This window comes from Podarcis filfolensis (genome assembly GCF_964270895.1).
Source record: "Podarcis filfolensis genome assembly, chromosome: 7".
NCBI classification, from domain to species: domain Eukaryota; kingdom Metazoa; phylum Chordata; class Lepidosauria; order Squamata; family Lacertidae; genus Podarcis; species Podarcis filfolensis.
Genome location: NC_139603.1, coordinates 25330122 through 25358010, shown reverse-complemented (window position 1 = coordinate 25358010; position 27889 = coordinate 25330122). Strand labels below are relative to the sequence as shown.

The 27889-nt window shown below is 41.9% G+C and overlaps 1 protein-coding gene and 1 long non-coding RNA gene across 2 annotated transcripts; one reads left to right on the top strand and one right to left on the bottom strand.

The window, feature by feature from the left end:
- Window positions 1-22512, top strand: VPS4B (vacuolar protein sorting 4 homolog B). Its single transcript, XM_083623970.1, has 11 exons — window positions 1-286; window positions 4050-4161; window positions 4631-4781; window positions 6182-6249; window positions 7334-7453; window positions 8041-8197; window positions 10048-10196; window positions 10421-10502; window positions 12828-13047; window positions 16449-16586; window positions 20425-22512. Exons 1-11 carry the CDS (start codon window positions 263-265, stop codon window positions 20524-20526), a joined length of 1323 nt encoding a protein of 440 aa, XP_083480096.1. The 5' UTR covers window positions 1-262; the 3' UTR covers window positions 20527-22512.
- LOC310767225 lies at window positions 17253-20413 on the bottom strand. Its single transcript, XR_014550770.1, has 3 exons — window positions 19133-20413; window positions 17388-18318; window positions 17253-17335 (listed from the first exon to the last, which is right to left on the bottom strand). It is a non-coding gene; the product is annotated as an uncharacterized lncRNA (long non-coding RNA).
- Window positions 22513-27889: the final 5377 nt, after the last annotated feature.

Below are 27889 nucleotides of genomic sequence, written 5' to 3'. Positions count from 1 at the left end.
CCGTCGCAGGCGCACAGCCATGACGTTGACAGGACGTCACGGAAGCGGAAGAGCCCTTCGCTTCCTTTCTCCAGCCGGCTGTGGGATTCGCTTGCGGAAGTAGCGTGAGGGGTCTTTTTTAATCGTCGTTTGGCGGCGGCTTCCTTGCATAGCCGGTATACAGGCGAGAGGGGGGAGAAAAGCGCGAATTGTCAACGTAACTTTGTCCTCTCTCTCTCTCCGTCTCCTCGGGAAAAACCGTCCCCGTCAGCCCCCGCCCATCATGGCGGCCACATCCAACCTGCAGGTGAGCATCTGGCGCGGGGGTTGTTGGGCGCGTGACGGGGAGCCGCGCCAGAATTCCGAAGTGTGTAGCGAATGCGAGGCAGGGAGGGCGAGGGAAGGAGTCCCTTCGTGAGGCGGCTCACCTTGACTGGGGCTACATGGACGGTTGCCTCTTAACTGACAGGAGTCCCTGCCGCTCGAAAGGTTCTCGTAATGTCGAGGTTCATACGAGAAAGAGAGCCTCCGTTTTTCCCTCCCTCTTAAGCAGCTCGACGTGGGAACGAACAGCAGGGGGAGGCGCCTCGCCTCACCTGACCTGCCAGCGCCCCGGAAGCGTCTCTTTCTCTCTCTCTCTTGGAGCTGTCAGGATGGTGGCTGGCTGCTGAGCTACTACTGCTTCGGCCTTGGCCTCACACAGCGAGTCGTGGAATTGAAAGGGACCCTGAGGATCATCTAGGCCAGAGCTTTCCAAAACTAATCGCGATTATTATTACAGTGGTACCTCGGTTACGTTTCAGGTTATAGACTCCGCTAACCCAGAAATAGTGCTTCAGGTTAAGAACTTTGCTTCAAGATGAGAACAGAAATCGTGCTCTGGCGGCGCGGCGGCAGCAGGAGGCCCCATTAGCTAAAGTGGTGCTTCAGGTTAAGAACAGTTTCAGGTTAAGTTCGGACCTCCAGAATGAATTAAGTACTTAACCCAAGGTACCACTGTATTACTTTTTTTAAAGACCTGCATCATTTCGCGACGCAGCAGTTTGGTTTGGCTAGCAAACCTGAGGTGAAACTAACCCCCTTTCTGGGGGAAGCGCTCGCACAACGCACCTGCATGCTGCAGCCGGCACACTTAACATATCGCAACACACAGTTTGGAAAGCTCTGATCTAGTCCAACCCCCTGCGGTGCAAGAATGTGCAACTGTCCCCATACAAGGATAGAACCAGCAGTATCGACATTATCGACTGTAACCCAGCCGAGCTATCCAGACACCACCTTGGGAGAAGCAATGGGGTGCCTCTGGGCATGTGCAGAATGCATTTCTGTTTCTGCAGAGGCAGCATTGTGTTCTTAATCTATTTTGTTAGTTTATTTACTTAGAGAATCCTGGAATTGTAGTGTTGGAAGGGGCTGCGAGGGTCATCTTGCCCAGCTCCTTGCAATGCAGGAATTTGTCACCCAACGTGGGGCTCAAACCCACAACCCTGAGATAAAGAGTCTCATGCTCTACTGAGCTCAAGGTGGCATGTGTTCTTCTCCCTCTCTCTTTTATTCTCACAAGAACCCTGTGAGGTAGGTTAGGAGAATCACTATTTAACCATGGTTTTAAGGCCTTGGTTATACAATCAAAACTAGCTGGACAAATAATTTTTATCTGACGGGCAGAGCAATGCAATCCCATTTGCGTCCATCTCCATGTGTGTTGCATTGAACAGACATGACTATCTGCTGGCCCTGCCACCCTTGCTATGAAATGGTGTTGGTGTGACTCCCCTGGCACAGATCTCCCCCTACTACTTACTGACCATGTGGGTAGAAGTGATGTCGGTGAAGAGCTTTGTGCAACACTTCTCAAACACCTGACAGCTAGTTAAATGTTCAGCATTTGATAAATGTGGTGCAGAGAGCTTAGGAAGCTTTTTGAACTATGTCCTCCACCTCAATGGGCCAACTGTGGTAAGTTCCAATCACCTGATGCCAGATGCTTGACGGATGGTTGGTCCCATGCACTACAGATAAATCTCTGCAGATAAATATCTACAGGTACTACAGATAAATATCTGGACTACTTGGCTAAAAAGGTTCCCAAACCCCTGATGTAACCTCTGCCACCTGCCCCCTTGCATAATTTGCACATATTTTGTAGGTTTCACTTCTATTGTGCAATATCTCATATACTGCAGGAACTAGAGAGTAAATAAAATGCCATTTTGTCTTATTTGCACTTATTTGTTGACGTTTTCTTGCATACAACTTGAAAGAGCAGATACGTGATGGGTTGACTTTCAGGCTCTTAAATTTTTGTTTACTAATGTAGTTCCTTAGTTTCATTTGTTGGAAAGTAAGTAGCTTAGGGATTCACTAGTTATTTATCCTAATTCAAGATTTCAGTGCATGTATTTTTGTTTCTTGGTAACTTTGGGTAAAATCTTCTTTGTGCACTCACAGAAAGATCATAGCTCAAAATACATAACCTTGGTATGACTTTATGTGGATTGCTTTATCCAGGTGTATCCTATTTTTTTCTGTACCCACCAATAGTCCTGTGTAATATACTAAGTAATGTTTTGTTCAGTGGAAGTTTTTCTGTAATTGAGTGAGGTGTCTGAACGTTTCTGAAAGCAATTTTGGGCACAATTGTATCCACACAAACACACACACAGTTTTTATCTTTGCAGAGTTTTTTTAAAAGATCTGCATTAATAAATGCTAAGAATTTCTAGCACACTTAATTCACATATGCACAGATATTGAAATACCTTGTGTGGTACATAAACCATTTCCATCTTAGTAGGAGGCATTACCTCCATGGTAATATGTGTTGCCCATAGCTTGGCAGCTCCTTGTAACTGTCCTCTCAAAGGGAACAACCCAACATGAAAAGCGAACAAAACACCTATCTCTAAAATGCCTACTTTCCAAGTGGCATGTTTAAAATCTGAAATCATAATGAAGATAATAGCCTGGAGCCTAAGAGAAATAAATGGGGAAAAGTTCATGAAAGAGAAGTACCACATCTGTTGCTCCCTACCCACTGGAGTAATCAGAGCAGACCCATGGGAATTTAAGTTCCATGGATTTCAATGGGTCAACTCTGCTAGTTGGATTATTAGTTTATTATTTTTATTTATTAAATTTGTATACTGCCCTTATTATACCTGTTGGTCAGGCATAGGCAAACTCGGCCTCCAGATGTTTTGGGAGTATAACTCCCATCATCCCTAGCTAACAGGACCAGTGTTCAGGGATGATGGGAGTTGTAGTCTCAAAACATCCGGAGGGCCAAGTTTGCCTATGCCTGCCGTAGGTCTTAGGGTGGTTCACAACACAGGTTACAATATAAAAGCACAAAAGACATAATACAAAATTAAAACAATTAACAATACTAATGTATGCAAACTAATAAAAATACACTCCCCAACAAAAGTTTCATGCTGTATCATGCTAAAGTTTCATTGGTCTCATGTTTGTTTCTATAAGTATTGTGCAAATCATCTGCATGAGATGCTTTTGGACACAGGAATGACTCCCAAGAGTGATTCTGTGGCTTTTAATTGTAATGTGATAACTGCTTCCTTAAATTGTACTGAATATAGGTGATTATCCACAGAACTGTAAAACTAGTTTGGAGCATCTAAGGGGGCTTTATTTCTCCTGTCCAATGTGGCAAAAAAAAAATTTTTTTTACTGTGGAGAGTTTCAAAAGCAGTGTGTAATACTGTAGGGTGAGGGTCTACTGTATATAGGGGAGGGAGTCGAAACTCCCACTGTGAGCACACAGATCCTTGGGTTTGCCTACATTAGTTGGCTGTGAGGATGTTCTTCAATATTTGAGAAGTGGAGAAGTGAAACGGAAGTGAGGTTCACAATACAGCATTAACCATGGCTTACTGTAGCATTCTAATCCCACCAGTGTAAAGCCTCTTGACTATTTGAAAATGAAGGTGTCATTTCAGCATATAATGCAGTCCTGTTGTTTTCTTGCATTCCCATATTACAAACACTTGGGATTAACTTATTTAATTGTTTTAACCTTAGTCATGTTTCTTTCCTTTCCTTTTAAACAGAAAGCAATAGACCTTGCTAGCAAGGCAGCGCAAGAAGATAAAGCAGGAAACTATGAGGAAGCCCTCCGCTTGTATCAACATGCTGTACAGTATTTTCTTCACGTTGTCAAATGTAAGAAGTATAAGTAGCTGAGATTTTTATGTTTTTAAACATTCCTTCACATTCTTGGAAATTACGCCAGTAGGTTCCAAATTACATGCCATGGTCTTGCTAATGACATTTTGATCATAAATTAAATCAGTTGATTGGGACTAAGAAAGGGAAATGGAGATCTTTTGGAAGACTGACCCATCATTTTTATATAAATGGAAGGCTAACGGCCAGTAATGATGTATTTGGAAACTGAACCTCTGCACTGAGAAAACTGAGTACAAAACTAGTCATACTAATTGCCTCAGAAAATAATGCATTCTGTGCACTAAAATAAAAAGGAGCACCTGGAGACGGTAATTGTGACTATAACATTTTTTGTTATTTATAGGGAGGGAGGGGATGTCTAATTATGGTTTGTTGTTTTGCTTCAAGACAGGTACACTGTAACTTCGATTATAACGCAAAACAAAATACTTTTCATTCTCAGATGAAGCACAGGGTGACAAAGCAAAACAAAGCATCAGAGCAAAGTGTACGGAGTATCTAGACAGAGCGGAAAAGCTGAAAGAGTATTTGAAAAAGAAAGAAAAAGCTCCCCTCAAACCAGTCAAAGAATCTGGTCCAACTGATGAAAAAGGGTATGTTAGTTTCATGTACTACAACATTCTCCAAGTTTGCTTGTTTAGTATTTAATGCTTTCAGTGGTGGTGGAACAGTGCGTGGAAAACACCATATTTCAAGACCTGTGGGCCTACAGATGATTTTATGACTTGGTTATCACACATTATATATTAGATACTAAAAGTAGTAGAGTTTTAAGCATCCATTCTTTCTTGGGATGAAACAGGAATATCAGGAAGAAAATTGTATTTAGATAGGTATCATTCAGCCCACTTCACTCACTACTTCTCCATTTTGAGGGCGGTGAAGCTTAAGGCTCATACTGGGTAGGGAGCTCCCTCAGGGACATAACTTTCAATGACTGTGTGGTTCTTTCCTGCAGCAGCAGTTTCTGTGCTGTAACCACAGACTTCCTTACTGAAAAGGAGGTGCATGTTGGCGATCAGGGGTTCCAAGGACTATTGTGTGCTGACATGTCCTATATTTCTTTTGCTCTAAGTTCTCTTTCATAAAACTATTCTACAGCATGATTCCATCTTGTGCGGGGGTTATGTTCGTGGGATGGCACTTATATGGAAAAATGTGTATATTCAAGTCATCATCTTGGAACTGTCCCTGCGTGAACATCCTTACCCTATCCAGAGCCATGTGCTGAGTGGGCCTTATCAGATTCTGGGATGCTGTTGTGAGATCTTATGGGGCCATCCAAGTTCCCATGAGGTCTCATGAGACCCTCCTGGAGCCCAGTAAGCAAGTCTTAGAGCTTGAAAGCTCTTTCTGCAAAACAAGCTTTTTAAGCTCTGCCTTCCATGCATTTAACTTGTGTGAAATACAACCAGCTGACCTTCAGCCACATAAAGTTGAAACTGCACGTGTTAAATGTGCATACGTTATACAGTGGTACCTTGGGTTACAAACATCTCAGGTTACAAACACTTCGGGTTACAGACACTGCTAACCCGGAAGTAGTACCTCGGGTTAAGAACTTTGCCCCAAGATGAGAACAGAAATCATGTGCTGGCGGCGTGACGGCAGCGGGAGGCCCCATTAGCTAAAGTGGTATCTCAAGTTAAGAACGGTTTCAGGTTAAGAACGGACCTCCGGAACGAATTAAGTTCGTAACCAGAGGTACCACTGTAATTGTATTACTTTTGAGTAATGGGAAATTACCATGAGCCAGGGTTGTACTAATAAGCTGCATAAGAAAAATCTTTTTTTGTAACATCCACCTACAAAAACACAACTATTCCCTTAATCTTTTGACAATTATATGCTTTCAAGTTTTTTGAAGTCCCAGTTTGCATGTTATGAGGATGGGTTCTTTCATTACAAATAATGTCATTTAAAGCAACAACAACTTGGCTGGAAGAGCCTGTCTTTTACCTGTGCATTATTTTTTTCCTTATACCCAAATTAGGAATGATAGTGATGGGGAAGGAGAATCGGATGATCCTGAGAAAAAGAAGTTGCAGAATCAACTCCAAGGTAGCTTTACATCAAGTGCTTAATATCTTGAATAAAGTCTTTTTATCAAATGAACAGGGCAGAAGTTGCAAGATAGATAACTTGAAACATCTAATTAATATCAGCCTAAAAATGGGACAAACGTTACAGTTTAAAAGGGGGAGTGCAAATGTACCCCCTTTTTTCCTCTTAGCTGATTGCAGCCACTTTCTTCTCTTTCCCTCTGCTTCTCTTGTAATTGTATTTTCTCTCTCCCTGCTTGATCCCAGACATTCAGGATTCTCTTGCAGAAGATACATAACTACATAGCTAATCAGATTGACTACTTAGCACTGCCACTGATGGTAAATGATACAGGCATGAGGCTCCAGGGCCGAGGGAGGTATCCCTGCTTTGCAGAGGCAATCTGTTCACATTCCCTTCCTTCTGTTATGCTGCAAGGACAGTGTCAGTACCAGTCTTTTTGGCCTGTAAGGGACGATAGTGCTACCCATGCAGTACAGTTTGGTGAAGATAAGGAGCTCAGCTCTGTATGGTTACATTCCCTTGCACTGCACAATGTGCAGATACTTTCTTCTCTGTTCATTCCTTCCTCTTCCCAAAAGATCACCTGAAGGTCATGAGAGAGAGACTTTATGACCCGGCCACCCCAATCAAAATCATTCTACAGATCAAAGAAAATGTAAAAATTCAGACACCTTCAATTGTAGTCTGTTAAGTGAAATACTATAGTGCTGTTTTGTCCTAGGTTGAGAATAGGATAGTTTTGTCAGTGCCAGGATGTAAACTTCAGTTTTCCAAGTACTGGAGCCTTTGAAGAAGCACTTCTGTAAACGTTAGACTAGAAATTATCAGTGCTCTACTTCAGTGGTGATACTGTTCTTTTTTGAAACTGGAAAAGAATGAGCCGTTTAAAATGATTTGATAATTTGAGGATCTCGCAGTGGAAATAATTTCAAAATATTTTAGTTGAACTATGATGCTTCTAGCTGCTGCCAGTGTCTCACGTTAAATCGTTCGATTTTATTCTGTTTATTTTTATTAATTGTCCATATATTGTAAGCTGCCTTGTGAGGATTTCAGTCTTAATAAATCAATTTCATAGGTGCTATTGTCATGGAGCGACCAAATGTCAAATGGAATGACGTTGCTGGGCTAGAAGGAGCGAAAGAAGCTCTCAAAGAAGCAGTAATATTGCCTATTAAATTTCCTCATCTTTTCACAGGTATTTCTTTATATATTGTCTTTCAGTTACAAAACCCTAAAATGTTTAGGCTGTAGGGCAAAGTACCCTGCTTGAACATCTATGTACACGGGTGTCCTAACCTTTCAGCTGATCAGGAATAGTTGCTGCTGTCATACCAGTCTGAGGTGCTAGGGTGCACTTTACGCCACATTTGGGCATTCCTAGTCTGTTTGCATGTTTGTATTTCCCTAGGCAGGGAATCTGGTGCTGAGTTGATAGATGGGAGCCCTAGACTGAAACAGAATGTAACATTTTCAACATGTAAAAAGGGTGCACCAGAATTAGTACCTTGTATTTATTTTTTCCTGGTACAATCCTGCGTGTTGCTGTTGGCAGGAATCTAATTTCCTGCTGACAATATCATATTTTATTCTGATAATTCCAAAAACATACATATGGAAGTAATTTATAAATGATAATAAAAGCAAGACGTACCTCTCTTAATTATGTCACAAGTGATTATTTGCAGGGGTTGGGTGTTATTTTGTACCATAATCAATTCCAAATTGATGCTTTTTCTAATTACTCCCCCCCCCCATATTATATGTACACTTTATATTTCTTAGGGAAGAGAACCCCCTGGAGGGGCATCCTTCTGTTTGGACCCCCAGGAACAGGAAAATCCTACTTGGCAAAAGCTGTTGCAACAGAAGCTAACAATTCTACATTCTTCTCCGTATCTTCTTCTGACCTTGTCTCAAAATGGTTGGGAGAGAGTGAAAAGTAAGTATTAAAGCTATAAAGGGTGGAAGCTTCCAGTTCTTCAGGGATCGTGAACCCACATGCCAAGCCTTGATTTCTGTTCAAGTGACCCCTTTGGTATGAGAACCAAGGGATAAGGTAACTGTAATTTGAGTATTCTAATAGGTGCTTTTCCTGTGTTATATAAAATATATTGTCTACAAAACCTCCTGTAAAAAAAAAGCCTTTAACATTTTTCTAGGACGCTGCGATAGATGAATGTGGCTACCTATCAACAATCTCACAGGTTTCAAATTCTGTGTTTAATCCCCCCATGAAACGAAAAATTATGCAACTTGGAAAAAGTGTGTTTCTGCTCTGCTTGGAGAAACAGACTGAAGGGAAATGCATAAGAATGGGGAAATACATGGAAGGAACTGATTGACTGGTCCTTTGAACAAGAGCTGTGTGGTTCTATAGGAAGTACCACCCTCTGCTTCCTAGTTTTTAAATTGCTCACTGGCACTCCTTGATACGCTTCTCTGTGGGGTGTCTGGACCCAGTATGTCTGACTGGTTTGGAAAATGCAATATCGTTCCTGGGCTATTCATACGTAGTTCATGTATGAGACTTGGATATTAAAAAGTACCTTCATGAAATAAAGAGGGGGGTCCTGTTTTGTGGGGTTGGGAGAATAAGAAAGAAAAGAGGAAGAATTGGGGATTGAGGTATGTACCAAGACAAAATTGCTTCATGCATAGTTGCCCATTCTAAGTGAATGAAGCCAGTTAAATTTCAGACAGACAGGTGCAGTGGTTTTAGGTTTTTTAAAGGGGATAACTATAACATTTTAACTTCTTAGTGTTACATTTGCAGGGCATTGCCTCTTCTGAATGAAGGAAGCATATCACATTTCAGATAGAAAAGTTCAGAGGTTTTATTCAAAAGGAGCCTTTAATATTTGAGGGTGAAGGAGTTTGCTTCTGCACCCCAACTTGGTGGTGCAATTTGTATGAAAATGGAATACATTGTAGAAGCACCTGTATGCTAAATAACCTACAAAATTTCAGGATAAGTGCAGGAGTTAGGGAACTGTCAGGAAAATCAGTTGAGGGTTTGTTTGCTTTTTCCTGCTCAATTGACATGAACTAAGATCATTCCCAAAGCACCGTTGTTGGAAATAAAGGTGGGATGGGACCTGGTCATTTGCTTGTTGGAAGCTAGCAATGTCAGTCAGAAAACTAAGCTCCCTCCCCCTGCCTGGCATTTTCTTTTTATGGAGAGCTTGGGAGGAGGAAACACAACCATTTTTAGCAGACAGTCTGGGATTGCATGCACCAAATCTATGAGTTAGATCTGAGTTTGCTTTTCAGGAAGATCTTCACCTTGAACAAAGCCTGAATAGCTATGCGGCAGCCTAGTTTGGTTCTAGATTTGATCTTTGCCCAAAGCAGATGCATAGTGACAGTGAGGGACTGCAATAGCATTCAGGCATGTAGGCCTTCAGACTAACTCTCAGCTACATCATCTCGAAAGTGTAATAATCTGCTCTGCAATGTACTACCCTGTGTTTCATGTTTCTCTATACTATGACATCTAGAAATGTTGTTCTTCAGCTATATTGCAAAGAGTCCTGAAATTATAGTTACTGAGCAGTTGGATAATGGTTCTAATCAATGGAGAGATGACCAAGAACTAATAACTTTGCTGTTTAATTTCTCAAACTTTGTATGAAGCAACTGGATAAAAGGCAATTCTTATATGAAGTATATACACTTAGTTATAAAGGTTCTAGTATCTCATCATCTATGGAAGATTAACAGCTAAGAACTTTACTGAATTTCGGAAAACAGGTGAAATACTGCTGTAATGTAACTTAAATTGTTCCACAGGCTAGTGAAGAATCTGTTCCAGCTTGCCAGAGAAAACAAACCTTCAATTATCTTCATTGATGAAATAGATTCTCTCTGTGGCTCCAGAAGTGAAAATGAGAGCGAAGCTGCCAGACGAATTAAAACAGAGTTCTTAGTTCAGATGCAAGGTAGGATCATTTTCTTGGCGTGGCTACTTAAAGTAATATGATGGCTTATATAACATGATTGTCTGTGGCCTAGCATTCATTAGCCGGCCTAGGAAAATCTGTGGAGATAAAAGTTTATGGTGTTTAAAATATGCTAAGTTCAGTGTTTCTCATTCTCCATGCTATACATTGCTTAGAGGTTGTTATTATTATAGTCACTGATTAAATTCACCTGTTCTGATTAGGAGTTGGAACAGACAATGAAGGAATTTTGGTTCTGGGAGCTACTAACATACCTTGGGTTCTAGATTCTGCCATCAGAAGAAGGTAAGGTATAATAACATAAATAAATTCATTATTGCCCTGGTCCAAGTGACACTGCTTGCAGCTTAGTCAGGGTTGCAGGATTACTTGTCCACCTCTGATATAGTAACACCTCTCTGCTGGTGCTAACAAAGCACTGCAGCCCAAGCATGTAGCAGTAGCAACAATGAATACCACTTGCATCAGTATCAGAATATAGTGGGTGACAGAAAGCACTGGACAGTTTTGCTCCACTTTGCAGGCGTAAAATACCGTATTTTTCGCTCCATAAGACGCACTTTTTTCCTCCTAAAAAGTAAGGGGAAATGTGAGTGCGTCTTATGGTGCAACTGGCACTTGGCAGGGAGGGAGAACTGTGCAGCGTCCCTTCAGCGAAGCGGAAGGAGGAACAGAGCCCCTTCTGTTCCTCCTCCCGCTTCGCTGAAGGGGCACTGCGCAGCTCTCCGTCTCTGCGCAGAGCCTGTCCTGCGAAGCCGGAGGAGGAACAGAACGGTCTCCTTCTGTTCCTTCTCCAGCTTCGCTGAAGGGGCGCTGCGCAGTTCTCCCTCTCTGCGCAGCGCCTCTCCTGGCTTCTGCCTTAGCTGTGCGCAGCCTCTTCGGGCAGGGGGAGCCTTCATCCCGCTTCCCTGAAGAGGCTTGGTGTGGTTATCCCAGAAGCCAGAACAGCCACACGGTATCCCAGAAGCCAGATCCCTCTTGCTGTTCTGGCTTCTGGGATTCAGAATAATTTTTTCTTGTTTTCCTCCTCCCAAAACTAGGTGGGCCTTATGGTCTGGTACGTCTTATGGAGCAAAAAATACGGTATTTCAGTTAACCTACGATGACACTAGTTGTTTATGTCGGTGCAGCGACACAGTTTTATAGGATTGTGCAGCCACATATTAAATGCATTGGGGCGGTTCACACCCCATGTTAAGCCAATGTGTGACTTGGCCCAAGTGTGTGGGCTCCAGGTGATGAAATTGCAGCCTTTCCCCCCCCCCCCAGTCATTCTACTGCTGTGCTGAGCTTAGCCATGGCTTTGCCTACTGTGCTATCTGAACCCAGGCTCATGGTTTAGTTCTCTCCAGGCTAACTGTGAACTGTAATTAAGGATTGCCCCACCTTATGGTTCGTCCAGGAGAGCTACAGCACGAACCTGGATTCAGATGACTCGCCAATTCAAGCCATGACTTCATGCCAAAGCAGTACAAACAGAGAGATGCAAAATGGCCACAATCTCTTTCCTGGAAGCTTGCACATTGATACTAAGCCATGGTTCGGCTTAGTGTGATGTGGAAACCAGGCTGCTGTAAACAAAATGTTTCCTCATTCTGCTCACAGAAGTAATTATAAGATCTTTTGAGTAATCTTGTCAGAAGAATAAACAAACCACAAGGATTACTTTGTACGGTGAACCTATTAGTTTGGCTTTGTTTACTAAAACTGGGAGCAAGCACTATACCCATGCATCCTCCGCTGTCAGTTGCTAAGCAGATTCCTGTTTCTGATATAATGCACAGATTGTTAAAAGAGACCAGGAGCGAAACATCAAAGCAGAGTGCAAGGGTATGCATGCAGCCTCAACCCTTGTGGCCAGATCATGCTTTATGAAGTCAGAACTACTGCATCCAATGCATGCCTTAGTATGTCCCTTAATGGAACAAACTAATATTGTATTGTGAAACATCTGCAATACTTCTTTAATCACCCGTGCAATTTTTTTGCTTTAAGAACATGAAATATGTTGGCTATGACTTAGTGCGTAAGCAGTTCTATAAATATGGCGTACAGTGCAGTTTTATGGAATTTTAAAACACAAGTTCCTGAATTTTATTCAAACAACCAGTAACTTTTAGTTATTTTATTATTTCTCTAGACCGTAGAAAATAATTTTGTCACGAGCGTGAAAAGAAATGGACAGCTCAAAAGGACCTGGATTCTAATACTTGCTTTTAAAACTCTCAGTCTGGGTGCTGTTAATGTTTCACAGCTTACGTTTCATGGCTGGATTTTTCAAAAACTGTAGTATAAAGATAGGGTTATAGTCAACTGTGTTTTACAGAGTAGACCCATTTAAATTAATAATTTTCTTTCTCCAGGAAACCCATTGTTTCCTCCCTAGTTGTGCTAGAAAAACAAACTTGAATTTGCATGAAATCTGTTATGGGCAGTGGTATTTTTCTAGGAAAAGAAATGGCGCAACTTACCATAAATGCCTCCCTTGTTCTTTTATAATGGCTGTGGCACCTGAGAGGTGCCATAACTGTGTTCCGGTAAGTCCTGTCTGGAAAACAACCCTGGTTATGGGTATGGATGAGCATCACTGTTTGTGATTTTTCTAATAAGGTTTGAGAAGCGCATTTACATTCCCTTACCTGAGGATCATGCAAGAGCTGCAATGTTCAAGCTTCACCTTGGGACCACTCAGAACACCTTGACTGAATCAGATTATCGAGAGCTGGGGAAGCGAACCGATGGCTACTCAGGCGCCGACATAAGCATAATAGTACGAGACGCCCTAATGCAGCCAGTTAGGAAAGTTCAGTCAGCCACACACTTTAAAAAAGTGAGTAACTGGAACTTCTAAATTCTTCTTCTGCATGCTCATCAGAGGTCAACAGGTGGTTGTTTACAGGACTCCACTGCAGGGTTTTGTCCCAGGTCACGTGTGGTTTCTCTGTAATGCAGCACAAAGTTTAAGGGGAAGCCTCCTGCACCTCTCGACTTGCAGCTGGGGAAGAAAGGGCGGAAAACAAAACACAACTCCAAACAGTTCATAACAAGGTGCCTACTTTGGTGCCTGCAGGTGCTCTGGCAAACCAACGCATCTCTCCGTTCCAGTTACAAGCCAACAAGGAGAAAGTGCGGCACAGGTATATCAGCTTGCTCGGCCTTTTCACTCAGATTCTCTGAGCCCCCATTGTGTAGAGGGAAGCCCATATACCTGTGCCTCCCTTCTCCAGTGGTGAGCTGAAAACAGGAGGTATAAGCATGTTACTGCTCTGTGTTTGTACACAGTTGGCAAGGGCAGAGCCGAAACAAATCCCAGGCTTCAGTGGAACTCTTGTGCCTCATTGATCAAACAGGAAAATGACCACACCTGCAGGCAAGCTGTCGAGGAGAGAGCCAACACCATATCTTGGTTCTTGCTATTCCCTACCAGTGTCTTAACAGTCATCTTTAATCAATCAATCAATCAATCAATCAATTAATTAATAATTTTATTTATACCCCGCCCTCCCCAGCCAAGACCAGGCTCAGGGCGGCTAACAACCAATAATAAAAATAAGTTGATTAAAATACAATTTAAAAAACAAGATTAAAATACAACACTAAAACATTAGGATGCAGCCTCTTCACAGGGGGAGAAAGGAAAAAGAAAGAGGGGGAGGGAATCAAACTGATTCCAGGTGGAACAACTCTGTCTTACAGGCCCTGTGGAAAGAAATCAGGTCCCACAGGGCCCTGGTCTCATGAGACAGAGCGTTCCACCGGGCTGGAGCCAGTGTTGAGAAGGCCCAGGCTCTGGTTGAGGCTAATCTAACTTCCTTAGGGCCCGGGACCAATAGGGTGTTGCTATTTATGGACCTTAAGGTCCTCCGTGGGGTATACCAGGAGAGGCGGTCCCGTACGTACGAGGGTCCTAGGCCATGAAGGGCTTTAAAGGTCAAAACCAGCACCTTAAATCAAATACTATGGTTTTAAGATTTTACTTGAAGTGCAGGTACTGTATATGAGGAAGTGCAGGTACTGTATATGAGGAAAGTGTCATCCCTGTCTATTTGTCTGTATCCTCTCCTATTTCATAAGCTATATTTATATTTTAAAAGTGATCCTTGCTTTGCATAAAACTTCTATCCCAAATTTTCCAGAAGTCCTAGGATACTTTTTAAAACAACAACAACAGTGCTTACACACGAATGTCCTTTCCTATTATAGTTCATCACATTTGGTTTAAAAGGGCTGCAAGTCATGACATGATACCAGATTCTGCCTGAAATTTGACATGCTTGAGAATGTAGACAACCAACTGTCCCAGAAAGGAGAATCATGAATATTGGTGCTAAGTACTGTGCAGAGAAAGGGGCTCCTTTTTTTTTTTTTTAAGTGATGTTATCTTGGGCAAATGCTTTCTAAAATCTGGCTTGTTTGTTTAAAAATATATAAACATGTTTTCCGTATTTGGATTATATACACTGTCTTTTCATCAAAAAATTCTGAAAGTTATAAAGGCGGGCAGCAGAAAAAGAACTTTACTAGCAGGTCTTCTTGGCAAAGCATCAGAAGCTTATATGCAGTTGAGTTCTGATTGCCAAGTAAATTTACTGTTTTCTAGTGGCGCTGTGGGTTAAACCACAGAGCCTAGGACTTGCCGATCAGAAGGTTGGCGGTTCGAATCCCCGCGATGGGGTGAGCTCCCATTGCTTGGTCCCTGCTCCTGCCAACCTAGCAGTTCGAAAGCACGTCAAAGTACAAGTAGATAAATAGGTATTGCTCCTGCGGCAAGGTAAACGGCGTTTCCGTGCGCTGCTCTGGTTAGCCAGAAGCGGCTTAGTCATGCTGGCCACATGACCCAGAAGCTGTCTGCGGACAAACGTCGGCTCCCTCGGCCTATAGAGTGAGATGAGTGCCACAACCCCAGAGTCGTCCGCGACTGGACCTAAGGGTCAGGGGTACCTTTACCTTTAATACTGCAGGTGTAAGAAGATTTTGGATTTCATTCTCCATAAACCATCTTTTGGGAATTACCTAACTAAAATGTTGCAGAAATTGGTAATTGCTGCAAAACCCCTAACAAATAGTTATTCAAGCAAATGGAATCAGAACATGAACATTATTTTATTTTGGATTTTAAACCATTACAGAAGAGCTTTGACTGATGACCTACGGTCTCCATGATATAAGTGCCAAATGTTCTAAGAGTGCACACATCATAACATGAACACAAGGTGAAGCTCAACATGTCAAAACCAAGTCTCAAATCCACTTGATTTTGAAAGCAGATATAATGCAGCAGGCAGTAGAAGCAAGCAGTAAGAAAGTAGGTATGGAAAAGTAGGTACGGAAGCTGTACGCCGGCTCCCTCGGCCAATAAAGCGAGATGAGCACCGCAACCCCAGAGTCAGTCACGACTGGACCTAATGGTCAGGGGTCTCTTTACCTTTACCTTTTAGCTCTCCGCAGAATGGATTTGGTAGTTGTTCAAATGTATCCTGAGAATGCCCCATCACAAGAACGTAACAAGCAGGACAGGATGTGCTGGTTATGGTACTAAACAAAGTTTATTTCTCTCATGTGCTACATAGCATTAATGCTTTTCTTCCTGCCTGGTATGACTTGGTCTGCCAGAAAATCCACAAAACATCGCTAGCCAAGCTTTTGGGCAAGTACAGTGGTACCTCGGGTTACATACGCTTCACGTTACAGACTCCGCTAACCCAGAAATATTACCTCGGGTTAAGAACTTTGCTTCAGGATGAGAACAGAAATTGTGCAGCAGCGGTGCAGCGACAGCAGGAGGCCCCATTAGCTAAAGTGGTCTTCAGGTTAAGAACAGTTTCAGGTTAAGAACAGACCTCCAGAACGAATTAAGTTCTTAACCGGAGGTACCACTGTATGGCAATAGCCAAGTCTAAACAAGTACATAGTGCTACTCTTAAGGCACACTATAAGTACAGTTGCAACCCTGCCTTTCCATAGATGTGGGTTTGGGTCTAAAACTTGGCAAAGTAAACAGGGAAAATAAGCTTAATAATTACATCTGTGGGTTCTCTTGCTCCTTCAAGCTTGCTATAAAGTCACATTGCCTTTGGCACAGGATGCCACTTATGTTCTAGATTCACAAAACAAAACATCCTTGTTCACTTGTTTCCTGTTAAAGATAAACAGGTATGCCTTTTACCATTGACCTTGTTTGACAGAACCTCCATTTACTCCTGCAACTGAGAAATTTTGCTTCTTCCAAAGGTGAAAGGACCATCACTGTCTGATCCAGACGTTCAAGTAGATCTGTTCACTCCATGTTCTCCGGGAGAACCAAGTGCCATTGAAATGACGTGGATGGATGTGCCAGGGGATAAACTACTGGAGCCTGTTGTTGCAATGGTTAGTCTTTGTTTTGCTATGGATGTTTTCGCCTTGGACTAGCTCTGCCAGAGGTCACAGCCTTATAATTAAACCAGTGTCCTAATTCCTGGGCTTACTGAATACCTGATATAATTCCGATGGCTTAGTGATGAGTGTGCTCAATTGCTCACAAGAGAGATATGTCCCTTCTTCCTGCAACTTCTCTCCAATCAAAAAAGCTCCTCCCTGTTGTGCTTTGCCATCCTAGAAGGTGTGAGTGTGCCCTTGCATGCATTCCTGTCCTAAACCTTCCTGCACTAGCTGATATTCTTTATGTGGACCCTTCTTGCTTTGTGCATAAATGCTTAGGATGTGGTTGTTCCACATAAAGATGATAAAGGTGAAGGGTTCCAGTATCTCCTCACTGCCTTGCATTAAATACTTGGAAAATGACACTCAATATAAGTTGTGTAGAATTATATATAAATGGTTTGCTGCTTTCCTCTGAAGTTCAACCACCGCTATTACAAAAACATACCTACTATTGTCGTAAAAGTTCCAGACTGGATGTGGTTTATGCAGAGTGACAAAGTTGAGTATATTGATTGAAGAAGGTGGTGAGTGCGCTAGAATGGGAGATGTGAACTATTTATTAGATATTTTATAAAATTATTGAATTCAGTATACAAAACAACTGCATATAATTTTATATTTAATCAACTCTGCTGCATCCGCCCCCTTTTCAGTGTAAGTCCGTGAAGAAGTACATCCCAAAATCAGTTCATGTGCTTTATTTTACATAATTAGAATCAACAAAACCGAAAAGCTACAGCTCCTCACTCTGGAGCTTTTTTCGCTGTTGAAATAAATATCAGTTCCCACACAATAACAGCAGACATTTCTATAAATAAGTTTGAAGTTTAGTTTAAGCCCCAATACCCCTTCCACCACATTATTAAGGATATTATTCATTTGTGGTAGTACAAAATTAAAACTGCTTGCACACAAATAATATTGTCTAAGGCTGAAAGGAAATATCTAATTTGGGTGTGCCCAGTGGATTTGTGCCTCCTTCCTGTATCCTAAAACTGACATTGAAAGTATCCTCCAGTTTCAAAAACAGTTTGCCATGAGATATAATTAACAAACTTTACCCTATGAAAATACAGGATGAAAAACAATTAGTCATTAGTTGTTGCTCTTGACTGCAATATTTTGTTGTCAAGTTATTCTTAAGTGATATGGAGGAGCAACATCATAATAACAAACATTTAATATTAGGACATCCACCTTATTGACCTGGTTTTCCAATAATGGTAAGCTAAACAATGGCTTACTGCAAACAATCAAGCAAGCATGCTCGTTTTATTGTTATCATTGCTTTCTTTGCTGCAAATTATTTTGTATTGTGGATTTTATTGTTACCAATCTTTTACTGCCATTTTTGTCTGGAAACGTAGGGAATAAATGGAAATCTGCTGAACTGCAAATGAGTTAAAAGAGAAAAGGCTCTAAAAGTTGCTTGCTGCTTCTAAGTATCTGTGAAGTTTTTGCATTTTCTTTCAACTCTAGCATAAAAGTTACATCCCGTATGGGGCTCACTGACAAAAATCCATGTGCCCAACAAGCTTTGTAATTTCTCTTGAGTCTTTCTTTCTTAAAAGAGGAAGGCTTGCAAGTATTTTTGAATAATGACTTCATTACATCAAAGTCTGCTTCCCACAACCTGTCCAGTGGTCAAGGGAAATGAAAGCTTGTTTATAGATTACAGCTATAACAAAGGCGACATTTTTTCATCTCCGCCAAGCTAAGCAGTTGGCCCCTTATATCTCTCTCGCCCTGACCTAGCCACTGTGATCCACGTGACGGTCATCTCCAGACTGGATTATTGTAACTTGCTCTACGTGGGGCTGCCCTTGAGACTGACCCAGAAACTCCAGCGGGTGCAGAATGCCGCGGCGATACTCCTTATGGGGTCTTCGCTGCGAGACCACATTCATCCGGTGCTATATCAGCTGCACTGGCTCCCGGTGGAGTACAGGATCAGGTTTAGGGTGCTGGTTTTAACCTTTAAAGCCCTATACGGCCTAGGACCCTCATACCTACGGGACCGCCTCTCCTGGTATGTCCCACAGAGGAACCTACGGTCTGCAAATAAAAACATCCTGAAGGTCCCAGGCCACAGAGAGGTTAGGCTGGCCTCAACTAGAGCCAGGGCTTTCTCGGCAGCAGCTCCAATCTGGTGGAACGCTCTGTCACAAGAGACTAGGGCTCTGCGGGACCTGACATCTTTCCGCAGGGCCTGCAAGACAGAGTTGTTCCACCAGGCCTTTGGTCAGGGCGCAGCCTGACTCCCTCCTCTGGCAACCTGCACAGAATTTTGCTTAACGGTTGCCATTAATTTGATTTTAATTAATTTTTATAATGAAATGTTTTTAGAATGTTGGATTATTTGATTGTTTGATTATTTGATTGTTGTTAGCCGCCCTGAGCCCGGCTTCGGCTGGGGAGGGCGGGATATAAATAAAAATAATTATTATTATTATTATTATTATTATTATTATTATTATTATTATTTCCATAACACATAATTTGCTCTCATTTTCCTTCCTAAACTTTTGTTCAGTGGGCAGGCATATGGTGGATATTGTTTCTGGGATTATACCCTTTAACAAGTCTAAACTTGCTGGTGGTACCTTTTTTTGGCAAAATCTCATGGTTCCGCCTGGTACTTTAGTCATCCAATAGTAATGAATTCCTCTAACAAATCTGTGTATGTTGTGTTTACGAAAGGGTTTGTTATGTCTGTTTAAAAAATAACAAAGAACATCCTTAGGAGATAAATATAAAAATATGGTGAATGGGGGTCAAGGTGAACACCTTAACCTACATTGTTGCCTACCCTTGAGGCTTCATGATTCATTGGGTATAGTTATATCACTTGGAGGATCAAAACTTAATAACTTGCCCTGTACTTTAATGTGGGTTCCTAACAAGTACAGGCTTCGAAAGACAAATGCATGCTGATTCTGCAGGTGAGTGATGGTGGAATTGTCGTGATTCTGTCATGTCAAGAATTGGTGTGGCCTAGTAGCTATGGGACAGAGCTGGTACCTGGGTTGCCGCAGCCATGAATTTGTTAGGTCAGCACATACCCTTAGCCCTTTGGCAATATGAGGACAATACTGATCTGCTTTACATGATTGCTCTAATAGTTGTTATATACATTAAATGCATTGAATAATGAAGTTGTTAAATACTGAATAGATTTACTGAATAACAATCTGTTCTCATATCTGTTCCCAACCCTTGGAGTGTGCGAGGAAGTGTTCATTCACTTTCTTACCATTATGTTGTCATTTCGCGATGCCCAGAAGTCATTCTGCGAACACTTTTCATAAACACTTATTCAGGATTAGATTGGATTTGATTTGATTGATTATCAATTTATTTACCTTCCTTCATCCAAGGATCACAGGGTGATTTACATTAAACATGCTTCTGAGTAAACATGCGTAGGATCGTGTTGTCAAGCAGTAATTGACATGCATGGGTCTAACTACCTGTAATTTAAAGTAGGTGTGGTGACATAGATTTCCTGGTCTCAAGTATCATGGTTGCTTAATAATATTGGTTAGCTTCCATCTTTGTCACATGAATGATTGGTAAAATATATGTAGAAATGTGTTGGCTCTTCTGTATCTTCATGGCTGCTTCTGTATCTTCATGGCTGCTTCTTATATTTCCCCCCTCTATTGTGTAATTGAGCTGTGAAGTTGGCAAATGTATGTTGGTGACTTTTCTTTTTAATTGCACGTAGTTTGTTTACACGGAGAAATATTTGGCTCTTGACTGTTTGCTTTTCTCTATGTGGCAGGCGGATATGCTGAGGTCATTAGCCAACACAAAGCCCACTGTGAATGAACATGACCTGGAAAAACTAAAGAAGTTCACAGAAGATTTTGGACAGGAAGGCTAATCCAAAGACCATTGAGACCCTAAATTTCTTTATTTGGAATTCTTGCCTCTTTATTGCCAATAAATGAATTGCGCCTTCCTTCCTTTCCATATGAACTGATGAGCCATTTGCAAGGACCCTTGAGCTTTTATATTATCACTTTCCAGAAATATCTATTAAATGTCTTCTTCTGAGAGCATGATACTGGGATCTTGTGGCGAAGAAGAAGGAAAACGTGGTGAAAACACTTTAACATGTAACAGCCCCTTTAGCTATTGCAGTTTTTTAAGTTTGGATTTCAGGCAATTTATACTAGTCCTAGTTTATCAATATTATAAAACTCCTATAGACCAAAAACAGGGATGGGGTATTTGTGACATTCCAAATGTCATAGAACTCTCAGCTTTCATCAGACCTGGCCAATATTGGCAATGGTCAGGAATGATTGAAGTTGTGGTTCAACTATATCTGAGGGTTACAGGTTCCCCACCCCAGCCTAAAAAAACAACTAAGTTGGGCAGAAGACACATTGATTGCCTGGTGTTTTCAGCATCAGTCAATTTTGTCTGCAAAGAAATTCTCCATTTGAAATTATGCAGCATTTGGTAATATATGTAGTTACATGGGAGTTGATTATAAAGAATAGCGAAAGAAATTGGGGTCGGGAAGTGAGAAAGAAGAACTTGCATTTTTAAAAAGGCCAGTACTTAACTGAGCGTAATGGCGAACTGGTACTTTGTATTTTGTTTTCTGCTGTGTGGTATTCAGACATTGCCTTAAAAGCAGCAAGCATTGTTTTTAACACCAATAGACACCTGTCACTGTGCAACCTACCAGAAAATAGCTTAAAAAATAAATAAATATTTTGGAAGAACGTTTCCTCCCCCCTCCTGTTTTCATGGAATGTTTCTGTTGGGTAAGAATCCATGGACAACCCTGCAGACCAAATTTTAGCAAGCCATTCATTGAGGGAAGGATAATTCTGGACTCATTTGCAAAGAAACTTTGGGACCAAGTAGGGAACGGCGTAGCAAACCTCTCTGAGGTGCCAAGGGAAGTTGGTCTTGTTCAGAGTCTACCTACAAATGTCTAGCTTATTAGTTCAATAACTAAATATATTGGGAATGGGTTGACATTTCTTTAAACACAGTATAGGGGTAGTGCATATGGGTTCCTCGCCTCCCAAGGCCTTTGCTAAGAATTATTCATCTTAGAGAAGTGCCTGAATGTAACTTACAACACTGCGGTCACAGCACTGAGTTGTGCCTTGTAAGTTTGCCCCTGTTGTAGACAAGTGATAATCAATAATGTAACACATTGCATTATTGTTAATAGAATTGTACCTTGTAGATGCTTTGTGCTTTACAAGATTTCTGAGTTTATTAAGCACTGTATGGTTACTCTCATGAGATTTGGTTTTGTTTTTCTGTACATATTCTGTGTACTTTCTGAAATCATAGGACTGGTGGAAATTTGCTTATGAATGAAGTAAAAAGTTGCAATACAACACTAGCTTATGTTTCTTTTGTTTTTTTCCCTTTTGGGCAGCTTTATATGTTAAAATATTTGTTACATTAATTTTTGAATATGCTCAGAAATACAATTCAAATGATATTCTGAAATCTACTCAAAGACATTTTTGAGAACACATCTTTGAAACTGCACTTTACTTTTTATAGTTCTATATTGCAGTGCTTCATTTTTCATTTATTGACAAACATTTTTCAGAGCACTGAACTCTTTACTGTCATATGCATTGTGTAGACCCAGCATTTTCCATACCTACTTTCTTACTGCTTGCTTCTACTGCCTGCTGCATTATATCTGCTTTCAAAATCAAGTGGATTTGAGACTTGGTTTTGACATGTTGAGCTTCACCTTGTGTTCATGTTATGATGTGTGCACTCTTAGAACATTTGGCACTTATATCATGGAGACCGTAGGTCATCAGTCAAAGCTCTTCTGTAATGGTTTAAAATCCAAAATAAAATAATGTTCATGTTCTGATTCCATTTGCTTGAATAACTATTTGTTAGGGGTTTTGCAGCAATTACCAATTTCTGCAACATTTTAGTTAGGTAATTCCCAAAAGATGGTTTACGGAGAATGAAATCCAAAATCTTCTTACACCTGCAGTATTAAAGGTAAAGGTACCCCTGACCCTTAGGTCCAGTCGCGGACGACTCTGGGGTTGTGGCACTCATCTCACTCTATAGGCCGAGGGAGCCGACGTTTGTCCGCAGACAGCTTCTGGGTCATGTGGCCAGCATGACTAAGCCGCTTCTGGCTAACCAGAGCAGCGCACGGAAACGCCGTTTACCTTCCCGCAGGAGCAATACCTATTTATCTACTTGCACTTGACGTGCTTTCGAACTGCTAGGTGGGCAGGAGCTGAGACCGAACAACGGGAGCTCACCCTGTCACGGGGATTCCTGCAGTATTAGAATAGTATTAATTCCTTCAATTTAAGGTGGTGAACTGATTTGCTGCCATTATCACCATGTTTTAAAAGTAATTTGACTATTCCTTCTTTCAAGGAGGAAAATCACAGTTCCAGATAAAGTATTGCCTGAAAAGTATATTGGAGGGGAGGGACATGGGTGGAGCTGTGGTCTAAAACACAGAGCCTAGGGCTTGCCAATCAGAAGGTCGGTGGTTCGAATCCCCGTGACGGGGTGAGCGCCCCTGCTGCAACCCCAGAGTCGTCCGCAACTGGACCTAATGGTCAGGGGTACCTTTACTTTTACCTTTATATTGGAGGGGAGCTTTGGGGGAAGGAATTATAGTTATCAATAATGACAATTATTTCTTTGATATTTACTACTTTCACCAATACAGTGGTACCTTGGGTTATGAACTTAATTCATTCCAGAGGTCCGTTCTTAACCCGAAACCGTTCTTAACCTGAGGTGCACTTTTACTAATGGGGCCTCCCGCTGCCGCCACCACATGATTTCCATTCTCATCCTGGGGAAAAGTTCTCAACCCGAGGTACTACTGGGTTAGCGGAGTTTGTAACCCGAAGCATTTGTAACCCAAGGTACCAATGTATTTTCATTAATTTGGTATTACCACATATGGGAGTTTCATATTTCCATTTTTTAAAAAAATTACCCTATAATATGATTTAACTGGGTTGGAAAAACAGCTGGGAGAGGTTTCGCAGCAGCAAATTGTCTACAGGGGAAAGAGTTAAGCAGCAACACCCTCTTACTCTTCATTTACTCAAACTTGCAGCTTCCTATGGCTTCCTTTGTGCCAGGTGATATCTAACTGGGCCCTTTTCCCTGGAAAGTGAGCATAGTAATTGCATCCTTAGCTTTACAGGAAGGAGAGAGAACCCATTTTTTGTTTGGCTTGCCAGACTGGCTTGCCAGAACAATGGGTAGGATTTGCTTGCTCGGGCTATTTGGAATCAGGGTTGTAATAGACATGACTAGCAATGACCTGAATCTTGGAATGTGGTCCATGCCAAGCAATGGTAGAGTAGATGTGAATGCTCAGCATATCCCCATCTTGCCTCAACTTCACTTTTGGAGCTCAGAGGAGATGGAAAGGGTTTGATAAAGCCACACACCCCACCACCACTGCTCCAATTAAAATTCCTCCCTTCCACTACTTTACACAAGTCACATTCTCCTAGGCCTAGTTTAACCAAACTTTGCACCAAGTGCTAATCAAAGCCAGAGTGGCACAGGTGGCTACTACTGCCTTGCTGGCAATATTCTTATTAGTGTGGCCTATAAATATTTAAACAAATAAATACTAATTGTGGTTCAAAATGGCCAGGTGATTTTTTAAAGGTCAGGTTCAGGTCCAGTCGCTGAAAGAAAAACACCCCCACTCAGCGGCTTGAAGGAGTGGGTGTGTCAAATTTTGTTTGACAGGTGGAACCTGCATCTTTTTTCATTTTTCATTTATCAGGCGAAATTGGATCCTACAGCAGTTTACAATTAAAATCCTTCAAAATATAATGATATAAGCATATGGGAGTGTGGGTGTGTTTGTGTACGGGGAAGTGGGTGTTGCAGCTCACTGCCCTATTTTTATGGTTCCCCCCCCCCATGTTTTACTATCTTGCAAGTGCCTCTTCTGGTTATCATATTCATGTTTAATTAAAGCTAATTGCAGAATCTTCCAAACACATGTGCCCTCTTTCCTGATGACTACAACAGATATAAAGATAGTTTTTCTTGCATAACAAAAGAAGCTATGTATGATCTAGTTGAGATTCCTGTTTTGCAGGGGGTTGAACCAGATGACCCCTTGGGGCTCCCTTCCAACTCTGGTTCTATGAAGTTTCACCAAATATTCCAATGTTTGTTAGGTAGCATACTGAAAAGATGGAGCTGTCCATTGCTGGAAATGAAGATTTCAGGTGGGGAGAGATCTGATCTTCTTTGGTGATCACTCGTTGCCGAGTAAGATTGTCTTCCATAAGCACAGTTTCAACAATGAGTCCGTAAGTGACTGTGGAGGCAAATTCTGGATCCACACATCTTTCCACAGTGGGGACATTGGTTTCTGGACAGGAGTTGATCACGGTGTGGATTTGCCAAGCATGCCTTCCTCTTAGCACGTTTCTCCCTTTCATCCTGAGTTTGAGTGTCTTCAAAACCCATGACACCTTTGGTAAAGGTTGTTCTCCAATTGGAGCGCTCACAGACAAGTGTTTCCCAATTGTTTATACTACATTTTTAAAAATTTCCCTTGAGACAGTCTTTAAACCTCTTTTGTTGATCACCAGCATTACGCTCTCCATTTTTAAGTTCAGAATAGAGTAGTTGCTTTGGAAGATGATAATCAGGCATCCGCACAACAGGACCAGTCCAACAAAGTTGATGTTGAAGAATCATTGCTTCAACACTGGTGATCTTTGTTTCTTCCAGTATACTGATATTAGTTCACCTGTCTTCCCAAGTGATGTGTAAAGTTTTTCAGAGACACCGTTGATGGAATCTTTCGAGGAGTTGAAGATGGCGTTTATAAGTGGTCCATGTTTCACAAGCATACGGTAAGATTGGTATTACAATAGCTTTATAAACAAGCATTTTGGTTTCCCTGTGAATGTCCCGGTCCTCAAACACTGCACTTCAGTCGGGAGAAAGCCGCACTTGCAGAGCTCAGGCGATGCTGGATTTCGGCACAAATTTTGGCCCTTGTGGAAAGATAACTGCCCAGGTAGGAGAAGTGATTGACATTTTCCAACGTTCCACCATTGCGTTGGATTTGTGGTGCTGCAGAGGGGTTATTTTGTACTTGTTGGTGCAGCACTTTGGTTTTTTGGATGTTGAGCTTCGTAAGCTTTGTAAGCTTCTGCAAAGATATTTAGGATGGTTTGGAGGTCATCCTCTGAGTGTGCACACACTACATTGTCATCAGCATACTGAATCTCTATAACGGAAGTTATGGTAACCTTACTCTTTGCTTTCAGCCTGCTCAAAGAGCTTTCCATGTGTTCGATATATGATTTCTACTCCGGTGGGGAGTTTCCCTTCGACAAAGTATAGGATAATGGCAATGAAAATAATGAATAGAGTTGGGGCAATAACACCAATAACATCTGTTTAACACCTGATCCCACTGTGAATGGTTCACTTTGAGAGCCATTGTTATCTGCAATTGTTGCTGTCATATTATCATGGAGGAGCCGATTGATGTTCACAAATTTATCTGGGCAGCCAATTTTTAGAAGGACAGTCCACAGGACATTATGATTTTCAGTGCTGAAAGCCTTAGTTAGATCAATAAACGCCATATACAGGGGTTGGTTTTGCTCTCTGCATTTATCTTATTTATTTTTAAAGAGATTGATAATTTTGGCATCCCTAAAGTCTGCTGGGATCTCTTCTCTCTCCCAGATTTTTTTAATGAGCTTGTGAAGTTGTTGTGTAAGTTCAATTCCACCCATTTTTAAGACATTGGCAGGTATCCCCTCAGGTCCGCTGGCTTTGTTGTTTTTCATTTGGTTAACAGCTGTACACAACTGGAGATACTGCAAGCTCATCTCTATCTTGGTTTTGCGGAATTTGTGAGAGGACCTCAGCAGCTACGGGGGAGTTGGGCTTAAGGAGATGTTAGTAATGTTCTTTCCAGTGCAGTGCAATAGCTTCTTTATCTTTTAGAAGTGTAGTACCGTCTGCTGAGTGTTGGAGGCATATGCCATGATTTATTGGCCCGTAGATGGTCTTTGTGGCTTTAAAGAAACTCTGTGCATCATGAGTGTCGGCTAAGTGCTAGATCTCCTGAGCTTTTTTTATCCACCACGTGTTTTTTAGTTCTCTGCTTCTTTGAACCTCAACCATGTGTTTTTTAGTTCTCTGCTTCTTTGAACCTCAGCCTTAGCATTGGCATAGGGTTTTTTTCTTCGTGGCACAGTTTCTAACTCTTTACCAGATCTGATCCGAAGCGCCCTGTGATCTTTGGACAAAGGGCAGCATACAAATTTAATAAACTTATTGCCAGGGAGGAGTGACGGAGATAGGAGGTTTTCTGCGCAGGTTTAGTCGTGGGTGTGCCAAGGTTGTCACCCGCTCATCGTTGTTTACACGTGTCCTTCCCCCCGTTTATTTCAGATACGAAGTAAAGCCCTAGTTAGAGGAAGTTCTGCCTGCTATTTGCTATTTGTTTAACCAGAACCGCTTCGTAGAGGAATGGCGGGGGGCGGTGTGGGAAAAAGAATTAATGTGGTGGCAAAGACCTACATCAGGATCTGCTGGCCCAGCGGATCCTGCTGCCCGAGGCAGATGCCTCATCTGGCTTCATTTATGGGCTGGCTGTTAACGACCCATCATTACTGGTGACATGGCCTTCCAAGGAAGCACATGGAGACCTGGATACCTTGGGTGCTGACTCAGAGGCAAAGCAGCTTTTTCAAGGGCATGCTGCCACCTCATGCACCTCTAACATAGGTGGCAACCTATGACGTTGTTATTGTTTTTACTACATGAGTAAACAAGAGAATCAGTTTCAGGCTGAAGTGATTACCAGGGCCCAGTTCTGCACCTGAGTAACAGGGCTTCTATGCCCTTTTAAACGTGTTTGTGCGTGTGTTATTGGCTTTTCATTGCTTTGTGAGGTAATCTGCGTTCCCTTTTTGCCTTCTTTTATTTACGCCCTGTAATCTTCGGGTGGAGGGCGGCATTATACAAATACCACTATTAATAATGATGATGATGCTGATGATAATAATAATTTAGCAGGGCGGGCCGCGGTCGCTTTGTACATATCTGCCATCTCCACGCGGCTGCGCCGGCGGGAAACCGAGCCAACAGCGAGCGGGAGAAGAAAAAGACCGTACAACCAGCGGCCGTTTCTTTCCCTCACGACCGCTCCCTCCCTCGCGGGCGCGCGCGCGCCCCCGCCCCTCAACGGTTCGCCGGCC